At 43.1% G+C, this 17575-nt stretch overlaps 1 protein-coding gene across 1 annotated transcript in view; it reads left to right on the top strand.

The window, feature by feature from the left end:
- Positions 1-17575, top strand: part of LOC135209026 (eukaryotic translation initiation factor 2D-like) — a 247724-nt gene that overhangs the window by 98306 nt on the left and 131843 nt on the right. Inside the window, exon 5 of the mRNA XM_064241561.1 lies at positions 2304-2553. Coding sequence (XP_064097631.1) covers positions 2304-2553 — 250 coding nt within the window. The remainder of the gene's footprint in view (positions 1-2303; positions 2554-17575) is intronic.

The following is a 17575-nucleotide window of genomic DNA, read 5'->3' on the forward strand; positions in this document are numbered from 1 at the left end:
GATACATGAGTATCATTGACAACCTCCAGGGAGGTTATAGAACTTAATGCTATATGTAAGTCTAATTTATAGTAGGCGCCGGAGTGGAGCCTACCAACAAGGGAATATATATATTATATGTATGCATGCAGTCACAGATGTAAAATATAATGGTTTAAAGCGCCAGAGTGGTTCCGTAGAACCAGACCAGTAATACCGGTATGTGCAACTATATCAAGGTAAGTGCCGCACTGCCATGCATAGCTCCATGTTACTTAAGAGGGGGAGAGACTACTAGGTCAACTCTGCCGTGGGGCCGGAGTAAGGTGTCGGAACAACTGAAGGCATACCCGTGCCGCAAGCACGTGCAAGAGCGGTAGCGAGACAGTGAAACAGAAACCTATAGAGTGACATTCCAGACATGTACAAGCTAGGTTGTGTGTAAATGCTATATAGAATACGTAATGGAATACCAACTGTACACATGTACGGTGGATGACACCCTGAAGCCGAGGCCTACGACTAAACATTCTCAAGTCAGATCCGGTGTTGGCAGGAGCTGAAACCACCGGAGCGGAGAGGATGGTGAGTACTTAGGGTGGTGGGGGGAATGCGGGGGGTGGGGGGAGATGGTCCCGCCTCCCCTGCCTGGTGGCTCACCGTAGTACGGTGAAGGGAGGGAGGGGGAGGGTCCCCAAGCCCCGAGAAAAGTACGGCAGGCCCGAGCGCTGAGTGTATTCACCCCCACCTACCTCCGAGAGTACTCCCCCTCTCATGCGGACTCGGATAGCTAGCTGCGTAGCGAGCGAGTCATCACTCCACCAAGGTGGGTGGGCATGGTGTGGAGGGGGAGAGGGAGGAGGGGGGAGGAGGTCAGCAACGGGGTGGCTCGTACGCGATCAACTGGGAACCTTCCCAGCCGGGTGAACAGACACGCGGTGTGGAGGGCCAATTGATCACAAGGGGCCAATCGGCCATGTAAGTCGCACATAGCACACAACAATAAGTAACCATAGAAACATACATATAAATATAAAAATAAATAAATATAAGCTAGACTAACACGGGGGGAGAAAATAATAATAACAGCGTAAGATAAGGATGTCCAGGAGGGGTAGGCTAATCGCAAGTCTGACGACTCGGGTGTGTTAGCCTAACCCTTAGGCGGCTAGTCGGTATGCTGTACCAAATTACGGGGGCAGGAGACTAGGAGCCAGGACATAAAACGAAGGGACCAGGTCCTAACGTAAGGGAGAGACTCCTAACGAATCGGGATCTGACTAGGCTAGGCTACGATCTGAAACATGCGGTCAGAGTGAGGGGGTCCCGTGAAAGACAAGACTGAATAAAATTCAAGCTAACTGCATGAATATCACAATAAAAAAGTTATGGAATAATAAAAATGTACTGCTAAAGGTAACTCTGATGGTATGGGAGACCAAAAGAGTACGGGAGCCGCCATGCGATCCAGGAGAGAGAAGTCGGCGCGGGAACCATGAAGCTCACGCTACCTTATCTCCTCCTAAACACAATAAAATGGGAGAGATCTGCATAATTGAGATCATAAAACCATAACAGCAGTATACTTAACTTGGATGCAGTAGCTTGATCCATCGTAAAGAGATAATCCAAAATACGTCAGCGCAAAAACACAGCACAAAACAAAGACGTGTGTGATGGCGGTGACGCTATCAAAAGGAATGACGTCAGAGGCGCTCACCGTAGTAGTAGAGGGTAGCGGGGCTATAGTTCGGCTCCTGTGTAGTTGGGGTTTTGGCGGAGGAAGAAGCTAAATGGCAGCGTACCTCTGGTAGTGGTTTCCACCCGCTTTTTATATATACCGACACCTTTTATTAAAAGGTGAGCGAGCCATTTACCTTGGCACTAACGTTTCTCTTTTTCTCTGGTATGAATAGCAATATTTATACCTAGAAATAGTATCAAAGGAACCTATTTCACTGGGCGACACAGGCTGAGCCCAGAAAAGGCTCTTCTTGGGCTGGGTTCCGAGATACGTGTCCATGAGATCAGGGCACCTTTGACTTCTGTACGTTTTTAACATAATATCAGTATATTGTAGTTTGATAGCAGGCATGTTTTTATTATGTTTTTTAAAAGTTTGATGATACCTATTCATACGTGATAAAATTCAGTAGAAATAAATTGCTAAGATTTTTATGGTAAACAAATCATTCTTCTTAGAAATAAGGATAAACAAAAAGATTATGCTTAGAAAGGTTAGTGTATTAAAATTTGAATGCAAAGCTTTAAAAGTTTTTCTAGTTGCCTGGAAGCTTGGTTAATAAATAATTCGAATTTTGCAGATGTCCCCTCGGTCATATGGAAAATTTGAAAAAGGATTCCCTGTAGCAGTTAATACAGTAGACAACAAGGCTCCATGTGCTGTTGGCGCCACAGCACATAGTTCAATGGACATGTTTATGGCAGCTCGTCAGGGGAAGGGAGTTAACATCCTACATGTTTTTAAGGATAACTTATGGGCTATGGGCTCAAAAAGTTTACCACCCTCTTTAGGAATACCAGATATTATGGTAGAGCATAAAGTTATCAAAGGTGAGGATGTATAAGTGGATTTATTTAGATTTTTATATTATTTATTATAGTTAATATACATAAAGGCCTACATTTTTCAATTGTTCATACGCGAACAAACCTTTGGTCTTAACAATAGGATAATTTCTAGCGCCTAGCTGGATCCGGTTAAAAAGCAGATGAAAGCAAGGAATCTTGTGTTATCTGGCAACGCATGTGTAGCTCGGGTGAGGAGTGGTCAAGGACGACGCCGCTACACCAGTCTTTTCTTTGACCGCCTGGGCGAGAGTCGTGTTAACCTCTCTTGGCCGTTTCCCGGTTCATTGCCCATTTCGCTTGTGTTTAATGTGTGTGTGTGTTTGGCTGATAGTATTATGGCTTCTTCTGCTCCTTCTTGGTGGCAGCGTATGTGCCCCGGAGTTCCAGGTTTTCCATGTTCTCATTTTCTGGCTTCGGCTGCAACTGACCCTCACATGACGTGCAGTAGGTGTCGCTCTAATTTTTGTCTATCACGAATCCTTGCACGGAATGCCGGGCATGGCCTAAGGAGCAGTGGAGGTCGTTTTATGGCAAGAGAGAAAATCGGAGGGTTTCGACTCTTCCTACTTGGGAAAGTTTTTTTGCCTCTTCCCGGTGTTTCGTCTCCTGCAGTAGTCAACCCCCATAGTAGCGTTGTTCCTGTGTCTCCTTCCTTTACTTCCATTGATTCGTCGCTGGAAGTATCGGGAGGCCACCAGGCTAATGTTTGTAATGTAACCCCTTCTTCCTCGGGAGTTTATTTGATTCCCGAGAAGGGTGAGGCTTTTTCATCAATCTCTTCTCTTCCAGAGTCGGAGGCATCCAAAATGGCAGCGATTTGGAAGATGCTTGGGCTAGGGGGTCCACCGTCCTTGGAGGGGTTGCTAGCACATTTTGTGGAGGCTCGCACCCCCCATCCCTGGTCTGGCCAGGCCATCCCCCCCTCCTCCCGGCCTCGTCTTCGTGGGTAGCAGAAGTCAGCCATCTTGTATTGCTCTGCCAGTGTCTGCTGCCGCTTCTTCGAGTTGGAGTGATGCTGTGGCGTCAGCCCCTTTGATGACGTCACGGGATCCGTCTTTGTGTATTCCTCCGCCAGTGGCGTCTGATTCCCCCTCGCACCGAGGGGAAGCTGTAATAATGTCACCACCACTTGTGACGTCACTCATATCGATGACGTTCTCTCCCAGTCGTCTCCTCTGATTTGCCTTTCTCAGACGTGACGTCATCACTGCCGCCCAGTTTGCTACATCTCCCTTCCTTGTCATCGGAGCCTTCTCTGGCACATCAGTCTGAGGTCATATACCAGGCAGTGCTTCAGAGGTTGGACTCTGTTTTCGATGTGAAGTTGGCTTCCTTATCTGTTGGGAGGACTGGTAGGAAACGTGTTGCTTCGTCCCCGCCTCCTGAGAAGAGTGTGCTTAAGAAACTAGCGCTGTCTTCCTCTCCCTCTTCCCCCCTCTACGCCCCGTTGGTACATCAAGTGTTGGAAGGCTAAGGACTTTGCCCTTCCTTTTCCTACGAGGGAGGAACAATGCAGACGTGTTCCCGAGAGTGCTGTGGTTTCGGGCAGTGCTAGTGCTCCTTCACGTGTGCAATCTACAGGGGATGCTGCGTTCTCTGCCACGAATCATCTCTTCAGCTTCCTTTGTCGGGGCATGTTCAGTCAGTCTTGCAGAAGGTTAACGCCTCTGTTTCGGACCGGAACGGTTCGCTTTGCTCTAGGGGCTCTACCAAACTACTACCCCCACCTCTCACGATTCATAGGAAGCACTATGCTATGAGCTCTGCTTTTTTGTTGTCACGCCATATTAACCAAGATGTTATTCGCCTGATGCCGGGATTGACTTTGGAACAGGTGAGGTCGGTGGCTCCGTCCTTGTCTCTGCAAGATGCCTCAGCATTGGAATCTACGGCGGTCTCCATGTTGCAGACGGTTTCTTGGCTGGACTTCTGATCTGTGGTTATTGCCAAGATAGCTTTCGACAGGTCCCCGGAAGAGTTGGCGAGTGCATCCTCGCTTGCCAGTCTGTTGCAATACTGGGGCAAGGCATTTTCATATATGGCTCACCTCAGTGCTAATTTATGGGCTAACCTTCTTCTGTTTAGAAGGGACGCGGCTTTGTCTAGGATGGAGAGATCGCTCGACACCGAGTCCTTGCTGGCATTGAGGAACGGAGATCTGTTGGAGTCCCAATTTTTGTTTCCTTGGACAGAGCTCGAGAATGCGATAGACTGGCGCCGGGCTGACACCAAAGACAGACTGGTGCACCAGGCCATGTCTAAGTCGGAGTCTCATCCTCGGAGACGTCCGGCTCCTCCTCCTCCCCCTGTCCAGCACCAGTCCAGGAGATCGTCGCCTGGTAGGCCGTCGAGGACCTCGAGTTCGGCAGGGCCTTCCCGTTCGACACAGCCTAAGTCAGAAGATCAACGCCCCTTTTGCTCTCGTTCCTTTAAGCCAAGAAGGTTCCCAAGGGGCAGAGGTAAAGGGGGCCGTCAGTAGGTTAGGCACCTCTCCCTCTCATGCACCACGGGTGGGGGGTTGCCTGGCTGGCCATTGGGCCAAGTGGCAGAGTTATGGGGCAGAGAAGTGGGTGATAGATGTTCGTCGGGTGGGATACCTACTGCCATTCAACTTCTCTCCTCCTCTGTCGGACAAGTCGCAGCTCAGGAAGGCATATACTCCAGATTCTCTGAAGTTTTTGGCTCTTTGGGAGGAAGTGCAGAAAATGCTGGACAAGGATGTGATAGAGGAAGTGGTGCGTCCGTCCCCGGGGTTTTACAGTCACATCTTCTTGGTGCCCAAGGCGTCAGGAGGATGGAGGCCTGTGATCGACTTATCCACCTTGAATCACTTCATCAGGAAGACACGGTTCAAGATGGAGACCCCACGCTCGGTGTTGGCAGCCGTGAAGGAAGGCGACTTCATGCTGTCGATAGACTTAAGGGACACATACTTCCAAATCCCTGTTCATCCCAAGTCCAGGAAGTTCCTTTGCTTATCTCTTGGGGACAAGGTCTTCAAGTTCAAAGTCCTTGTGCTTCAGGCTGACAACAGCCCCTCAAGTGTTCACAAGGGTCTTCTCTCTCGTGTCAAGTTGGGCCCATGCTCAGGGGATCCATTTGCGGAGGTACCTCGACGATTGGTTAGTCTTTGCAGTTTTCAGGGAGAAGCTGCTGTAGGACAGGGATTGTCTACTTTGGTTCTGTCTGGAACTGGGCATATTAGTTAACCAGGAAAAGTCAAAACCTTGTACCCAGTCAAAGGATTCTCTACCTGGGGATGGTCATCGATACGACAGTGGCAAAAGTTTTCCCGTCGGATCAGAGATTGGAGAAGTTGCGGGCAGTGGCGCGCAACTTCCTGTTGAAGTCAAATCAGTCAGCTCAACAGTGGCAGGTTCTTCTGGGAGTGTTGTCTTCCCTGGAGAAGCTGGTCCCTCATGGGCATCTTCATCTTCGGTCTCTGCAATGGAGACTGGAAGAATTCTGGTCTCTGGTGGTGTTTCAGTATGATGACTTATGTTTTGATGTATGAAACCATTGTGGTATTCCCATGTTGTTTACATCACGGACTGACTCGTGCCTACCTCAGCAAGTGTTGTTACACAATAAAATAATGCTATTTTATTGGCTGTATCATTAAGACATCCCACCATATAACATGGTGGCAGCGGAGGCAAGCTTCAAGAATGTATACAGTAAGAGTCGGCACCAGATTTTGAAGATAAGTGGCTAAAATTGATGTATCAAATACGACAGCGTCGTCTCTAAGTTGTTTTGGCGGGTAAAGACCTTACGATGATCAACATTTTCGACATATACATGTGAAGGATTGCGATCATCAAGAGGATATAACTTGGATCCAGGTATGATCATTCAAGTTTGCAACATATTGTGCAGTGATCATAGACATTAAGAGTAGCCTATGCAACTGCCGAATCATCAAAGATGCCGCCACACGCCGCCGCCGTTTTGAGTTGCCGATGCACGATGATTACCCGGGACGTTTGTTAAGAAGCTGATGTACGATGACTACCGATGTGTGCTAGCATTGCTGATACTGCCAGGCCAGGATGAAGTTTTTACGTAGCCTTCGTAATTAATGAACAACAGTTACTGTGTTTATTGAGTGATAATTTATGCCCATGTTTAGTAATTAAAGAGATGTGATTGATATCCTTTTTATGGTCTGAATGATACTGCCATAGGTGCCTTAGCCTAACTAGCCTAACCTACGTGATTTAGTATGTTTTTTATGGTTCTTGAATGATACTGACATACAGTACCATAAATTAACTAGCCTAACCTGTTTAGAGGTCTGCTGTTACTCAGTCTGCTTTTTATCTTGAAGATAATTAATGTAAGCTGGTATTGCCCTTATTGCTGCTGTTCTGTGAAGATTTATTCTTAGTTGTGTTGATGCCTACAACAAAATAATTCGCATTGTGTCAATATTAATGTATGTATGATAGCAAGGTCATGATGTTTTTTATGCAATTGTATTATGTATCTCTGCTCACAGTTTGAGGAGTTGTAGAGCAATGAACTTAGGTTCTTCTGGAGAATAGGATATAAGTTAAGATTATGAAAATTTGCTGAAATAGTTTTCATGTAAAAGTACCTAAGATAAAAATAAATTTTTGTTTTTCTGAATAAGTGTGCTTAAGCAATTATGACTACCAGTGTGGAAATGCCTACATTGGATTGGTCACAGGTGGACCAAGTTAGTGCTTTTAATGAATGGAAAGATTTCCTTGAAAGTTACTTATTTATCAATAAGGTTGAAGCTGAAAACAATGGCACTATATAAAGCTTTCTGCAGGGTGACAAGGAAAGCAGTTATGGGATTCTTGGCAGTTGACTGATACTTAAAAGAAAGATCCAGATGTTATTTTTAGGAAGTTTGCTTATCATCTGGTAGGCACACAGAATAAATGGGTGATGAGGTTAGAGCTGGCTTCGATGTCTCAAGGCGAGTCAGAATCAGTTGAAGATTATGTTTGCAGGTTAAAGGCAAAGGCCAATAGCTGTAGTTTTCATGTAAGTACTAAGGATGAACAGATAACTTTCCAACTGATAAAGGGAATCAAGTGGTCAGAAGCACGAAGAAAGATGATCTCTAAGAAGAATGCTTTAACCCTTAATGATGCTATTGAGACAGCACAGAATTTCCAAGCAACACTTTCAAATACTTCCTCATTTGAGAAAAGCACTTCCGTGAATGCTGTCAAAAGAGAACGAAGCCATCCAGTGCAGCAGAAGAGCTGCAGGTCCAAGGTCCAAGGAAAGGACCAGAGAGACATGTGGAAAAACCCAAGTCCACAGCAACCAAGTGACTGAAGAAGATAAAGAAATCCATTTTGATGACACATCATTGAATTGTGGATCTATAGACTTGTCAGAAGTAAATGTAGCTGCCATTACTAATTCAAAAGGGGAATGACAAGTAATTATGGCAAAACTGGATATCAAACCACCTAACATTTTAAGGAAAGTGACACTCAAGGTCAAGGCCGATACTGGATCCAACGGTAATATCTTACCTATAAGATGTCTCAGACAGATGTACCCAAACGTTAATGGAAATTTTACAGGGTTACTGAAGCCAACTTTGGCTAAACTTACAGGCGTGAATGACACAAACATTCATACATATGGAACTATAGAAATACCATCAAGTCTGGATCAGTCCCCAGTCGTCGATTTACTTTTCTATGGACCAGCAATTCTGTCATGTGATGCCTGTGAGAGACTAGGAATTATTGCTATAAAGGAAAGCAAGAATATATCGAGTGTCAAGGAGGAGCACGAAAACTCGAGGCCAACTCCTATACCTGATGTACAAGCAATGTGCAATTTGTACCCAAAATGCTTTGGAGATATTGGTGAGATGAAAGGTGAATACCATATTGAGTTAAAACCCCATTCTTGCCCTGTAGTTGTTCCGCCTAGAAAGTACCCAATTCAGTTAAGAGATGAGATAATTGCAAAAATACAAGAGTTGGAAAATATGGGTGTTGTGAAGAAGTGCCCAGAGGATGAGACGTCTGAGTGGATACATGCATTAGCCTTTACGAGGAAGACTTCGGGTGAATTGCGGGTATGTCTTGATCCTAAGCACCTGAATTTTGCACTAAAGAGGACTTATCATAAGATACCCACCTTAGATTAGATAGTACACAAGATGTCAGGAAGTGTCCTTTATTCAAAGTTGGATGCCAAAAATGGCTATTGGTCAATCAAGCTTGATGAAGAGAGCAGTAAACTTTGCACTTTCCAGAGTCCTGCTGGGAAGTATCGTTTCCTCCGCCTGCCTTTTGGACTTAGTGTTTCACAAGATATTTTTCAGTGTCGGATGGATAAGATTCTTGGAAAAGTAGGAGAGGGAGTAATTGGTATAGCTGATGACGTTGTGGTTTATGGAAGAGACATACAGGAACATGATTATAATCTTCATAAGCTACTGAGGGTGGCCAGGGAAGAAGGCCTTGTTTTTCGGGCTGAGAAATGCCATATGCGACAACAAACCATTAATTTTTATGGTCTTGTATGGTCTAAGGATGGCATGCAACCAGACCCTGCAAAGTGCGATGAAATCAATTGATGACCCCCTCCATCAAACGTGAGGGAACTGCAAAGTTTCTTAGGACTTTACAGTACTAAAGCCCTTTTGTACCCCTGATGGCAGAGAAAACTAAGATTTTAAGGCAGTTACTCAAGAAGGAAGTCCCATATAAGTGGACCATTGACCATCAGAGATCATTTGATGAACTCAAGGAAGCAATTCATTCAGATATGAGACTACGTTATTTTGATACAACAAGTCCTGTTACTCTTGAAGTAGATGCCTCGCAGCATGGGCTGGGAGCTGCTCTGATGCAAGATGGGAGGCCAGTTGCTTTTGCCTCAAAGTCCCTCACCCCAGCGGAATCACGATATGCTAATATTGAGAGGGAGATGCTTAGTGTTGTTTTTGCACTTGAACATTTTCATTGTTTTGTATATGGTAAAGCTGTTACTGTGATTAGTGATCACAAACTGCTGGAAAGCATTCATCTCAAGTAACTCAGCCAGGCTCCCCCAAGACTCCAACGCATGTTACTTTGCATTCAGTCATATGATGTCACCATTAAGTACAAACCAGGAAAAGACTTAGTTTTTGCAGATTATTTATGAAGAGTCCAGCCATCGCCTGGAGCAGAAGTCCAGCTGGAACAAGCTGTTCATCTCATACAGATCTCGCAAAAGCAGTTATAAAAAGTCAAACAAGCTACAGACCAAGACTATGAGCTCTCCATACTCCGAGGGCAAGTGACAAGCGGTTGGCCTGAGTCGGCCAATAGTCTGCCAAAGGCGATTCGCCAGTATTTTTCGGTGAAGGATTTCTTGTCTGTTGAAGATGGTGTTATATTCTTTGGAGAACGTCTATTAGTCCCTCCATCAATGAAGACTGAATATTTGAAGAGAATACACGAAGGACATATAGGAATCTCTAAAAGCCAGGCCAGAGCAAAGGAATACCTGTATTGGAATGGCATGTTTAAGGATATTGCTGAACACATAGGTGATTGCCGGGAATGCCTGTTAAATGCCAGAAAATACCCAAATGAACCTATGCTGAAACATTCAACCCTCAGTCTTCCATGGCAATTTATTTCCACAGATCTTTTTGAATGGGATAACCAGAATTTTATAATTGTAGCTGACAATTTCAGTAAAATGCCTTTTATTAAGCAGCTAGGCTGAGATACCACGTCGAGAGCCGTCATAAATTTTCTGGAAGAACTTTTCAGTATCCATGGCCCAAGCCAGATCCTGTACTCCGACAATGGACCCCAATATTCATCTGCTGAATTCAAGAGATTTGTTGAAGAATGGGATATTGTCCATATCACCAGTAGCCCAAGGTATGCTCAATCAAATGGATTTATTGAGAGGATGGTAGGTGTAGTGAAAAATGTATTGAGAAAAGCCAAAATGTCTGGCTCTAATACCCACAAAGCCCTACTAGCATACAGAGCATGCCCTCTTTCTAATGGAATGAAGAGTCCTGCAGAACTCTTATTCAGGAGGAAGATATCGAATAGCCTTCCTGTTAAAGTGGAGACAACCCCTGATCTCATGGATCACCACTTCAAGCTACAGGAGACCAGTAACAATTCTAAAAGCAATTATGATCTTCATACACGTTCAGAGCTGAGTGAGTTGTTACCCTGCGTGAAGGTTCTTGTGCAAGATGGCAAGAATTGGTTTCCTGCTACAATAAAGTTAAAAAATCCAGAACCCCGGTCATATACGTTAATAACGCCGAATGGTAGTGAAATAAGAAGAAACCGAAAGTTTTTGAAGGAACTTTCAAGGAATGCTGTAAAACAATTTACATTCAGAAGGTTTCCAGCTGAAGACACTGATAGTGATGCAACTGTGCAAGATAACAAGAAGGCACGTCCTAAATCTGTCAGTTTTGATGAGCGGAAGAATATTATACGTACATCATCTACCTGCAGTACAACCAGTGATGCCATCATCACCTATTAGGCACCCCATAGCCTCTGTCCCAAGTGAAAGACCCAAACGAAACATTGTCAAGCCCATACGCTACCGAGAAGTCATTTGAGTTAAATTAGAAGTACTGCAGGTAAAATGTTCACGCATAAATGTTTTTTCCATGATGCAGTATATCCAGTTGAGAGTTATGTTATACAGAGTCAAGTTTGTTTCAGATTTTGATAGCATGTTTTCCCAAAATGAGTCAGTTGTGTCACATAAGAAAAATGTACTGTAATTTTCTTTTTATGAAAAGGGGGATGTTTCAATATGATGAATTTGTTTTGATGTACGAATCTGTTGCATAAGAAAAGTGTAATGTAACTTTTCTTTTTATGAAAAGGGGGATGTTTCAGTATGATGACTTATGTTTTGATGTACGAAACCATTGTGGTATTCCCATGGTGTTTACATCACGGACTGACTCATGCCTACCTCAGCAAGTGTTGTTACACAATAAAATAATGCTATTTTATTGGCTGTATCATTAAGACATCCCACCATATAACAGGCGGGGGACTCTCCCCTGTTAATGGTTCCTCTGTCTCTGGAAGTGAGAGAAGACCTTTGTTGGTGGTTGGACGACCAGAATCTGTTGAAGGGTGTCCCTCTGTGTTCTCTTCCACCAGACTTCCTTCTGTTCTTGGACGCCTCCTTCGCAGGTTGGGGGGCTCATTTAGGCGGCCTCATCTCTTCAGGCATTTGGAGTTTGGAGGACAAACAGCAACATATCAACGTCTTGGAGTTGAAGGCGGCTTTCCTGGGTCTGAAGGAGTTTTGGGGGAAGGTAGGTCATTCTGTCGTTCTCATGTCGGACATCACTACGGAAGTAGCCTATGTGAACAAACAGGGAGGCCTGGTTTTGTGTCAACTTCACGCCTGGACCGTCGAGGTTCACCAGTGGGTGGTCAGCAATTCAGTAGAGCTCTCAGGCAGGTATATCCCAGGGAAACGGAAAGTGGTCGCAGACAAACTCAGTCGCCGGGATCATATCTTAGGCACAGAGTGGTCCCTTCATCAAGTGGTAGCAGACAAGCTTTTCCAGATTTGGGGGAGACCCATGCTGGACCTTTTTGCAACATAGTTCAAGAGGAAGCTGGAAGTGTTCTGTTCAGTGGTTCCAGATCCTTTGGCATTGGTAGAGGACGTATTCCAACATTCCTGGGACAACCTGGAGGTGTATGCCTTCCCTCCGTTTTGTTTTATCCGTCAGGTTCTGAACAGGCTAATGAGTTCACAGGGTCTCAGGATGACTTTGGTAGCCCCTCTGTGGCCTCAGGCGGAATGGTTCCCGGATCTGCTATCGTTGTTGTCAAAGGTTCCGAGGGAGATTCCCCCTTGGCGCTTGGCGACATCTCCTGTGTCAGCCCCATGCAGAAAGGTTCCACTAGTCAGTAGGATCCCTGTCTCTTCACTGATGGAGGCTATCAAGTATCTCCTCCGAGCGAGAGGCTTTTCTCAGAGAACAGCTGGGCATATGTCCAGCAGTCATAGAAGTCGACGTCCGCGGTTTACCAAGGCAAATGGGCGATCTACTGTGTGTGATTGGTGTCGTAAACGGGGTTTTTCTCCACTCGCGACCTCTATTCAGCGAATAGCAGACTTTTTAACCTTCCTCAGAGACGAGAAACTTTTGTTCGTTTCTGCCATTAGAGGCTACAGGGCGGCCCTGAGTTTGGTGTTACGCCTTACGGGTATCGACATCTCTTCCTGGGAACTTTCCCTGCTAGTTAAGGGGTTTGAGCAGTCGAGTTCTCCTAGAGAGCTCAAGCCCCCAACGTGGGATGTTTCCTTGGTGTTTAAGAGCTTAACTAAAAGTCCGTATGAACCCTTGCGTCTCTCATCTGACAGGAACCTGATGCTCAAGACAGTTTTCCTTCTGGCTTTGGCATCTTTCAAGAGGGTAGGAGAGCTCCACAGTCTGAGCTATGAGGAGAAGCACACCAGGGGTTGGGGGTTCGATGTCCTTCGAATTTGTCCCGGAATTTGTGGCCAAGACCCAAAATCCCTCGGTGCATGACAGGTTCACTTCGTTTTCCATTCCATCACTGACTGACTTTGTGGGTGGTGATGCTCAAGAGCTTTTGTTGTGCCCTGTCCAGGCCCTGCATTGCTATCCTAAAAGGACTCTGCACCTTAGACCAGGCTGCTGCAGACTTTTTGTTAGCACAGGCTGTACAAAGAAAGAGGTGTCTAAGAATACTATCTCTTTTTGGATACGGGAAGCCATCAGACAGGCATACTTGACTTGATGATTCCACCACCACGTCTGTGCAGGCTAGAGCGCATGACTTTAGAGGTATTGGTCCCTCTCTGGCTTTCAAAAAGAACTTGGCTGTACATAGAGTGCTGAGCGCTGGTACTTGGTTACGCCAGTCCATGTTCACCTACTTCTATCTTAAGGATGTTGCCCACAGATCTACGGACACATTTTCCCTGGGTCCTGTGGTGGCTGCCCAACAGGTTATGTAACTCATAGTTGCCCTTAACAGGTCACCTTTGTATCTTACCTAAGATAATTGTGTGGATTAGAGAATGAGTGAGTTGACTGGTCTCCTTCTTTCTCTTGTACCTTTTCTTCTTCCTTCGGGCGGTTTAAGGAATAGACACGCCATTTGCTGGACTGGTCTGATACAGGTGAGTAAGGTAGCCATACTGGTAGTGTGGTTGTGCAATATACAAATATCTTACCCGCTATTTGGTAGCATATGCTCCACTCCTTGGCAAGGAGGGGTTGGGAGTAATATAAACCCTGGTGTCTTTGTTTGTTATTGGACAGTCAAAGTTTCTCTTTGGTTCCCTATACAATGGTTATCCCATATATCATTGTACGTCACACAGGTTCTGAGTGGTTAGATATCAATTTATCTAGCTTCTCAATGGGCTTCAGTCCCTCTCCAAAAACCATTCATTTTGAGAGCTGGACTGGTAGGTAGGCCCCCCAGCCAGTCTAGGATGTCTTATACCTCCCTCCAAGTATGAGTCTACGTATTCTATTGTTAAGACCGAAGGTTTGTTCGCGTATGAACAAATGACAAATTTTCTAAGACAATTTGTATTTTTCATAGCTACAAACCTGAGGTCTTAACGTTATACTGCCCACCTCTAGCTGCCCCTCTGTTTGTTAAGTCATCCTGAGTTGGGAAAGACTGGCGTAGCGGCGTGGTCCTTGACCACTCCTGGCCCGAGCTATGCATGTGTTGCCAGATATCACAAGATTCCTTGCTTTCATTTGCTTTTTAACCGGATCCACCTAGGCGCTAGAAATTATCCTATTGTTAAGACCTCAGGTTTGTAGCTATGAAAAATACAAATTGTCTTAGGAAATTTGCCATTTTACACAACTAAGTTATTCTCATGGAGTAGGGTTTGCTGAAGTTTCAGTTCATAAAATAAGTTCTCATTAGAGAGTAATTTTTCCATGTTTTCAGCATAGTTTTGGTATATGATCTATAATAGGAATTATTAAAGTGTAATTGCAAAATTTATCATCTACTTTAATTTAAGAAAGGCCACTTGATAGATTTAGTACAACACCGTACATATTAAATTTCAAAGGTATTTGAGGTAGTACTATATGAATCTGGAAATGTACTGGAACCTTGTCCATATAAGAAGTATGGTAAGTAATTGTCTAAGAAATATGGTGAGTAATGACAATGACACCCCCAAAATGAGTCATCTATGATCTGAACATTCTTAATTATGCCTCTGATGATTTTTATAACAGGTTCATTGAAACTCATCATCATCATAAATGGGTGGCATACTTCTTAGAGTAGTCACCCAGATGTTAAAGGTGTAAACATTAACCCTTTAACACCAATTGGACGTATTAAACGTTGATATAAATTGTCTGTTGGGTGCCGATTGGACGTATGGTACGTCGATATAAAAAAGATTTTTAAAAAATTTGTGGAAAAATAGTTATAGGCCTACTAGGAGAAAACTTTTGAATCACGCACCTTGGGGGATGCTGGGAGCTCACGGATCAAGGCGTTGTTTTGTTTACAATCATTACCCAGGCGCGCAAGCGTGAATTTCTTTCTTCTCGCACTAAAAAGTATCAGCGACACATCTCAGAAATTATTTTGTCACTTTGACATAATTTTTGCACCATTTTATATTAGCCGTTACATGGAGTATTATATATGAAAATGTGTGCAATTTCATGTAGAATACAACAAAAAACAACTCATGGTTGTAGCTTTTATCAGTTCTGAAATATTTTCATATAAATAACAATGTGCCAAAATTTCAACCTTCGGTCAACTTTGGCTCTACCTAAATGGTCAAAAATGCAATTGTAAACTAAAACTCTTATATTCTAGTAATATTCAATCATTTACCTTCATTTTGCAACAAATTGGAAGTCTCTAGCACAATATTTCGATTTATGGTGAATTTATGAAAAAAACTTTTTCCTTACATCCGCGCAGTAACTCTTCCGAAAAAATCATAAATTTTTTCATCCGATTGTCATAATGTTTGCACCATTTTAAATTAGCCGTTACATAAAGTTTTATATATGGAACTGTGCGCCATTTCATGTAGAATACAACTAAAAACAACCCATGGTTGTAGCTTTTATCAGTTTTGAAATATTTTCATATAAATAACGATAAATAGAAAAAATTTGTCCTTTGGTCAACTTTAACTCGACCGAAATGGTAAAAAAAAAGCAATTGTAAGCTAAAACTCTTACATTCTAGTAATATTCAATCATTTACCTTTATTTTGCAACAAATTGGAAATCTCTAGCACAATATTTGTATTTATGGTGAATCTATGAAAAAAAAAAACATTTTCCTTATGTCCACGTGGTAACTCTTCCGAAAAAAATCAGAAATTTTTTCATCCGATTGTCGTAATGTGTACACCATTTTAAATTAGCCATTACATAAAGTTTTACATATGAAAACGTGCACAATTTCATGTAGAATACAACTAAAAACAACCCATGGTTGTAGCTTTTATCAGTTTTGAAATATTTTCATATAAATAACGATAAGTGCCAAAATTTCAACCTTCGGTCAACTTTGACTTGACCGAAATGGTCGAAAAACGCAATTGTAAGCTAAAACTATTACATTCTAGTAATATTCAATCATTTACCTTCATTTTGCAACAAATTGGAAGTCTCTAGCACAATATTTTGATTAATGGTAAATTTATGAAATAAACTTTTTCCTTACGTCCGCGCGGTAACTCTTCTGAAAAAATCATAAAATTTTTCGTCCGATTGTCATAATGTTTGCACCATTTTAAATTAGCCGTTACATAAAGTTTTATATATGAAAATGTGCGCAATTTTATGTAGAATACAACAAAAAACAACCTTTGGTTGCAGCTTTTATCAGTCTTGAAATATTTTCATATAAATAACGATAAATAGAAAAAATTTGTCCTTTGGTCAACTTTAACTCGACCGAAATGGTCGAAAACTGCAATTGTAAGCTACAACACTTACAGTCTAGTAATATTCAATCAATTACCTTCATTTTGCAACAAATTGGAAGTCTCTAGCACAATATTTCAAGTTATGGTGAATTTTTAAAAACGGCTTTTTCTGTGTTGCCTTGATCGTTTTACAATGTGTTATATAGCAAAATGATCGCAATTTAGTGTACAATACAAAGAAAAAAAATTAACTTGTTAGCTTTAACCGTTTTGCTCACAGCGAGATTTGTATACAATTATATATGAAATTTGTTTTCGTGCTGTCATATATCCCAATATTTATATATGATAGTGATATTTTTTTTCATTTCTGGTGGTTGCATACTAAACTTCAGGCAATGACAAAAAAAGGAGCCAAAAATGAACTCTAATCTTGAAAACTAAGCATGCTGTGATTTTTTTAAAAAAGCATTTTTTCCTCTTCGGCGCTCACTCGCAAACGCCGCCGGCATACGGAAGATGATTTTTAAAATACCGCTTCGGCGTTTAAGGGTTAAATTAACTGTATGGGGCATTCTTTATGTCAAGAGGAGCATCATACACAAAGTAATAAAGGCAGTCCGGTTATTGGTGGGGGTTCCATTCTGATGCCATGATGATAAGTGATAACCAAAAATCACTGATTTTCGGCGCTTATTGGCGCCAATAACCGGACATCAGCGCCTCTGTTAGGTATGTATCGGTGCCCAACAAGCGGAAATTGGCAGATATTGCCGCCAAAAATCACTTGATTTTCATCACTAGACAAAAGCCTTAAAACCGGATCGTCAATAACCAAGGCCATTGATAACCGGGTCTGCCTGTATAGAGTTAACGCACTTGACACATATTTGTTAAATGCCAAATATTCTGAAATATTCTGAAGGCACTGTGGTCTTCCTTCATGCCTTGGTGTCAGTTGATTAGGATGTATGGTGCTAATGTCCCTTTATAGGTCCTTGATCAAAAGGCGAAAAAAGTGTAGGTGCACTTTTCACATCTCTTCTTCCCTGTTGTCCTCCTCCTCCTCACCTTGTTT

Source organism: Macrobrachium nipponense, chromosome 37, assembly GCF_015104395.2.
Source record: "Macrobrachium nipponense isolate FS-2020 chromosome 37, ASM1510439v2, whole genome shotgun sequence".
In the NCBI taxonomy this organism is placed as follows: Eukaryota; Metazoa; Arthropoda; class Malacostraca; order Decapoda; family Palaemonidae; genus Macrobrachium; species Macrobrachium nipponense.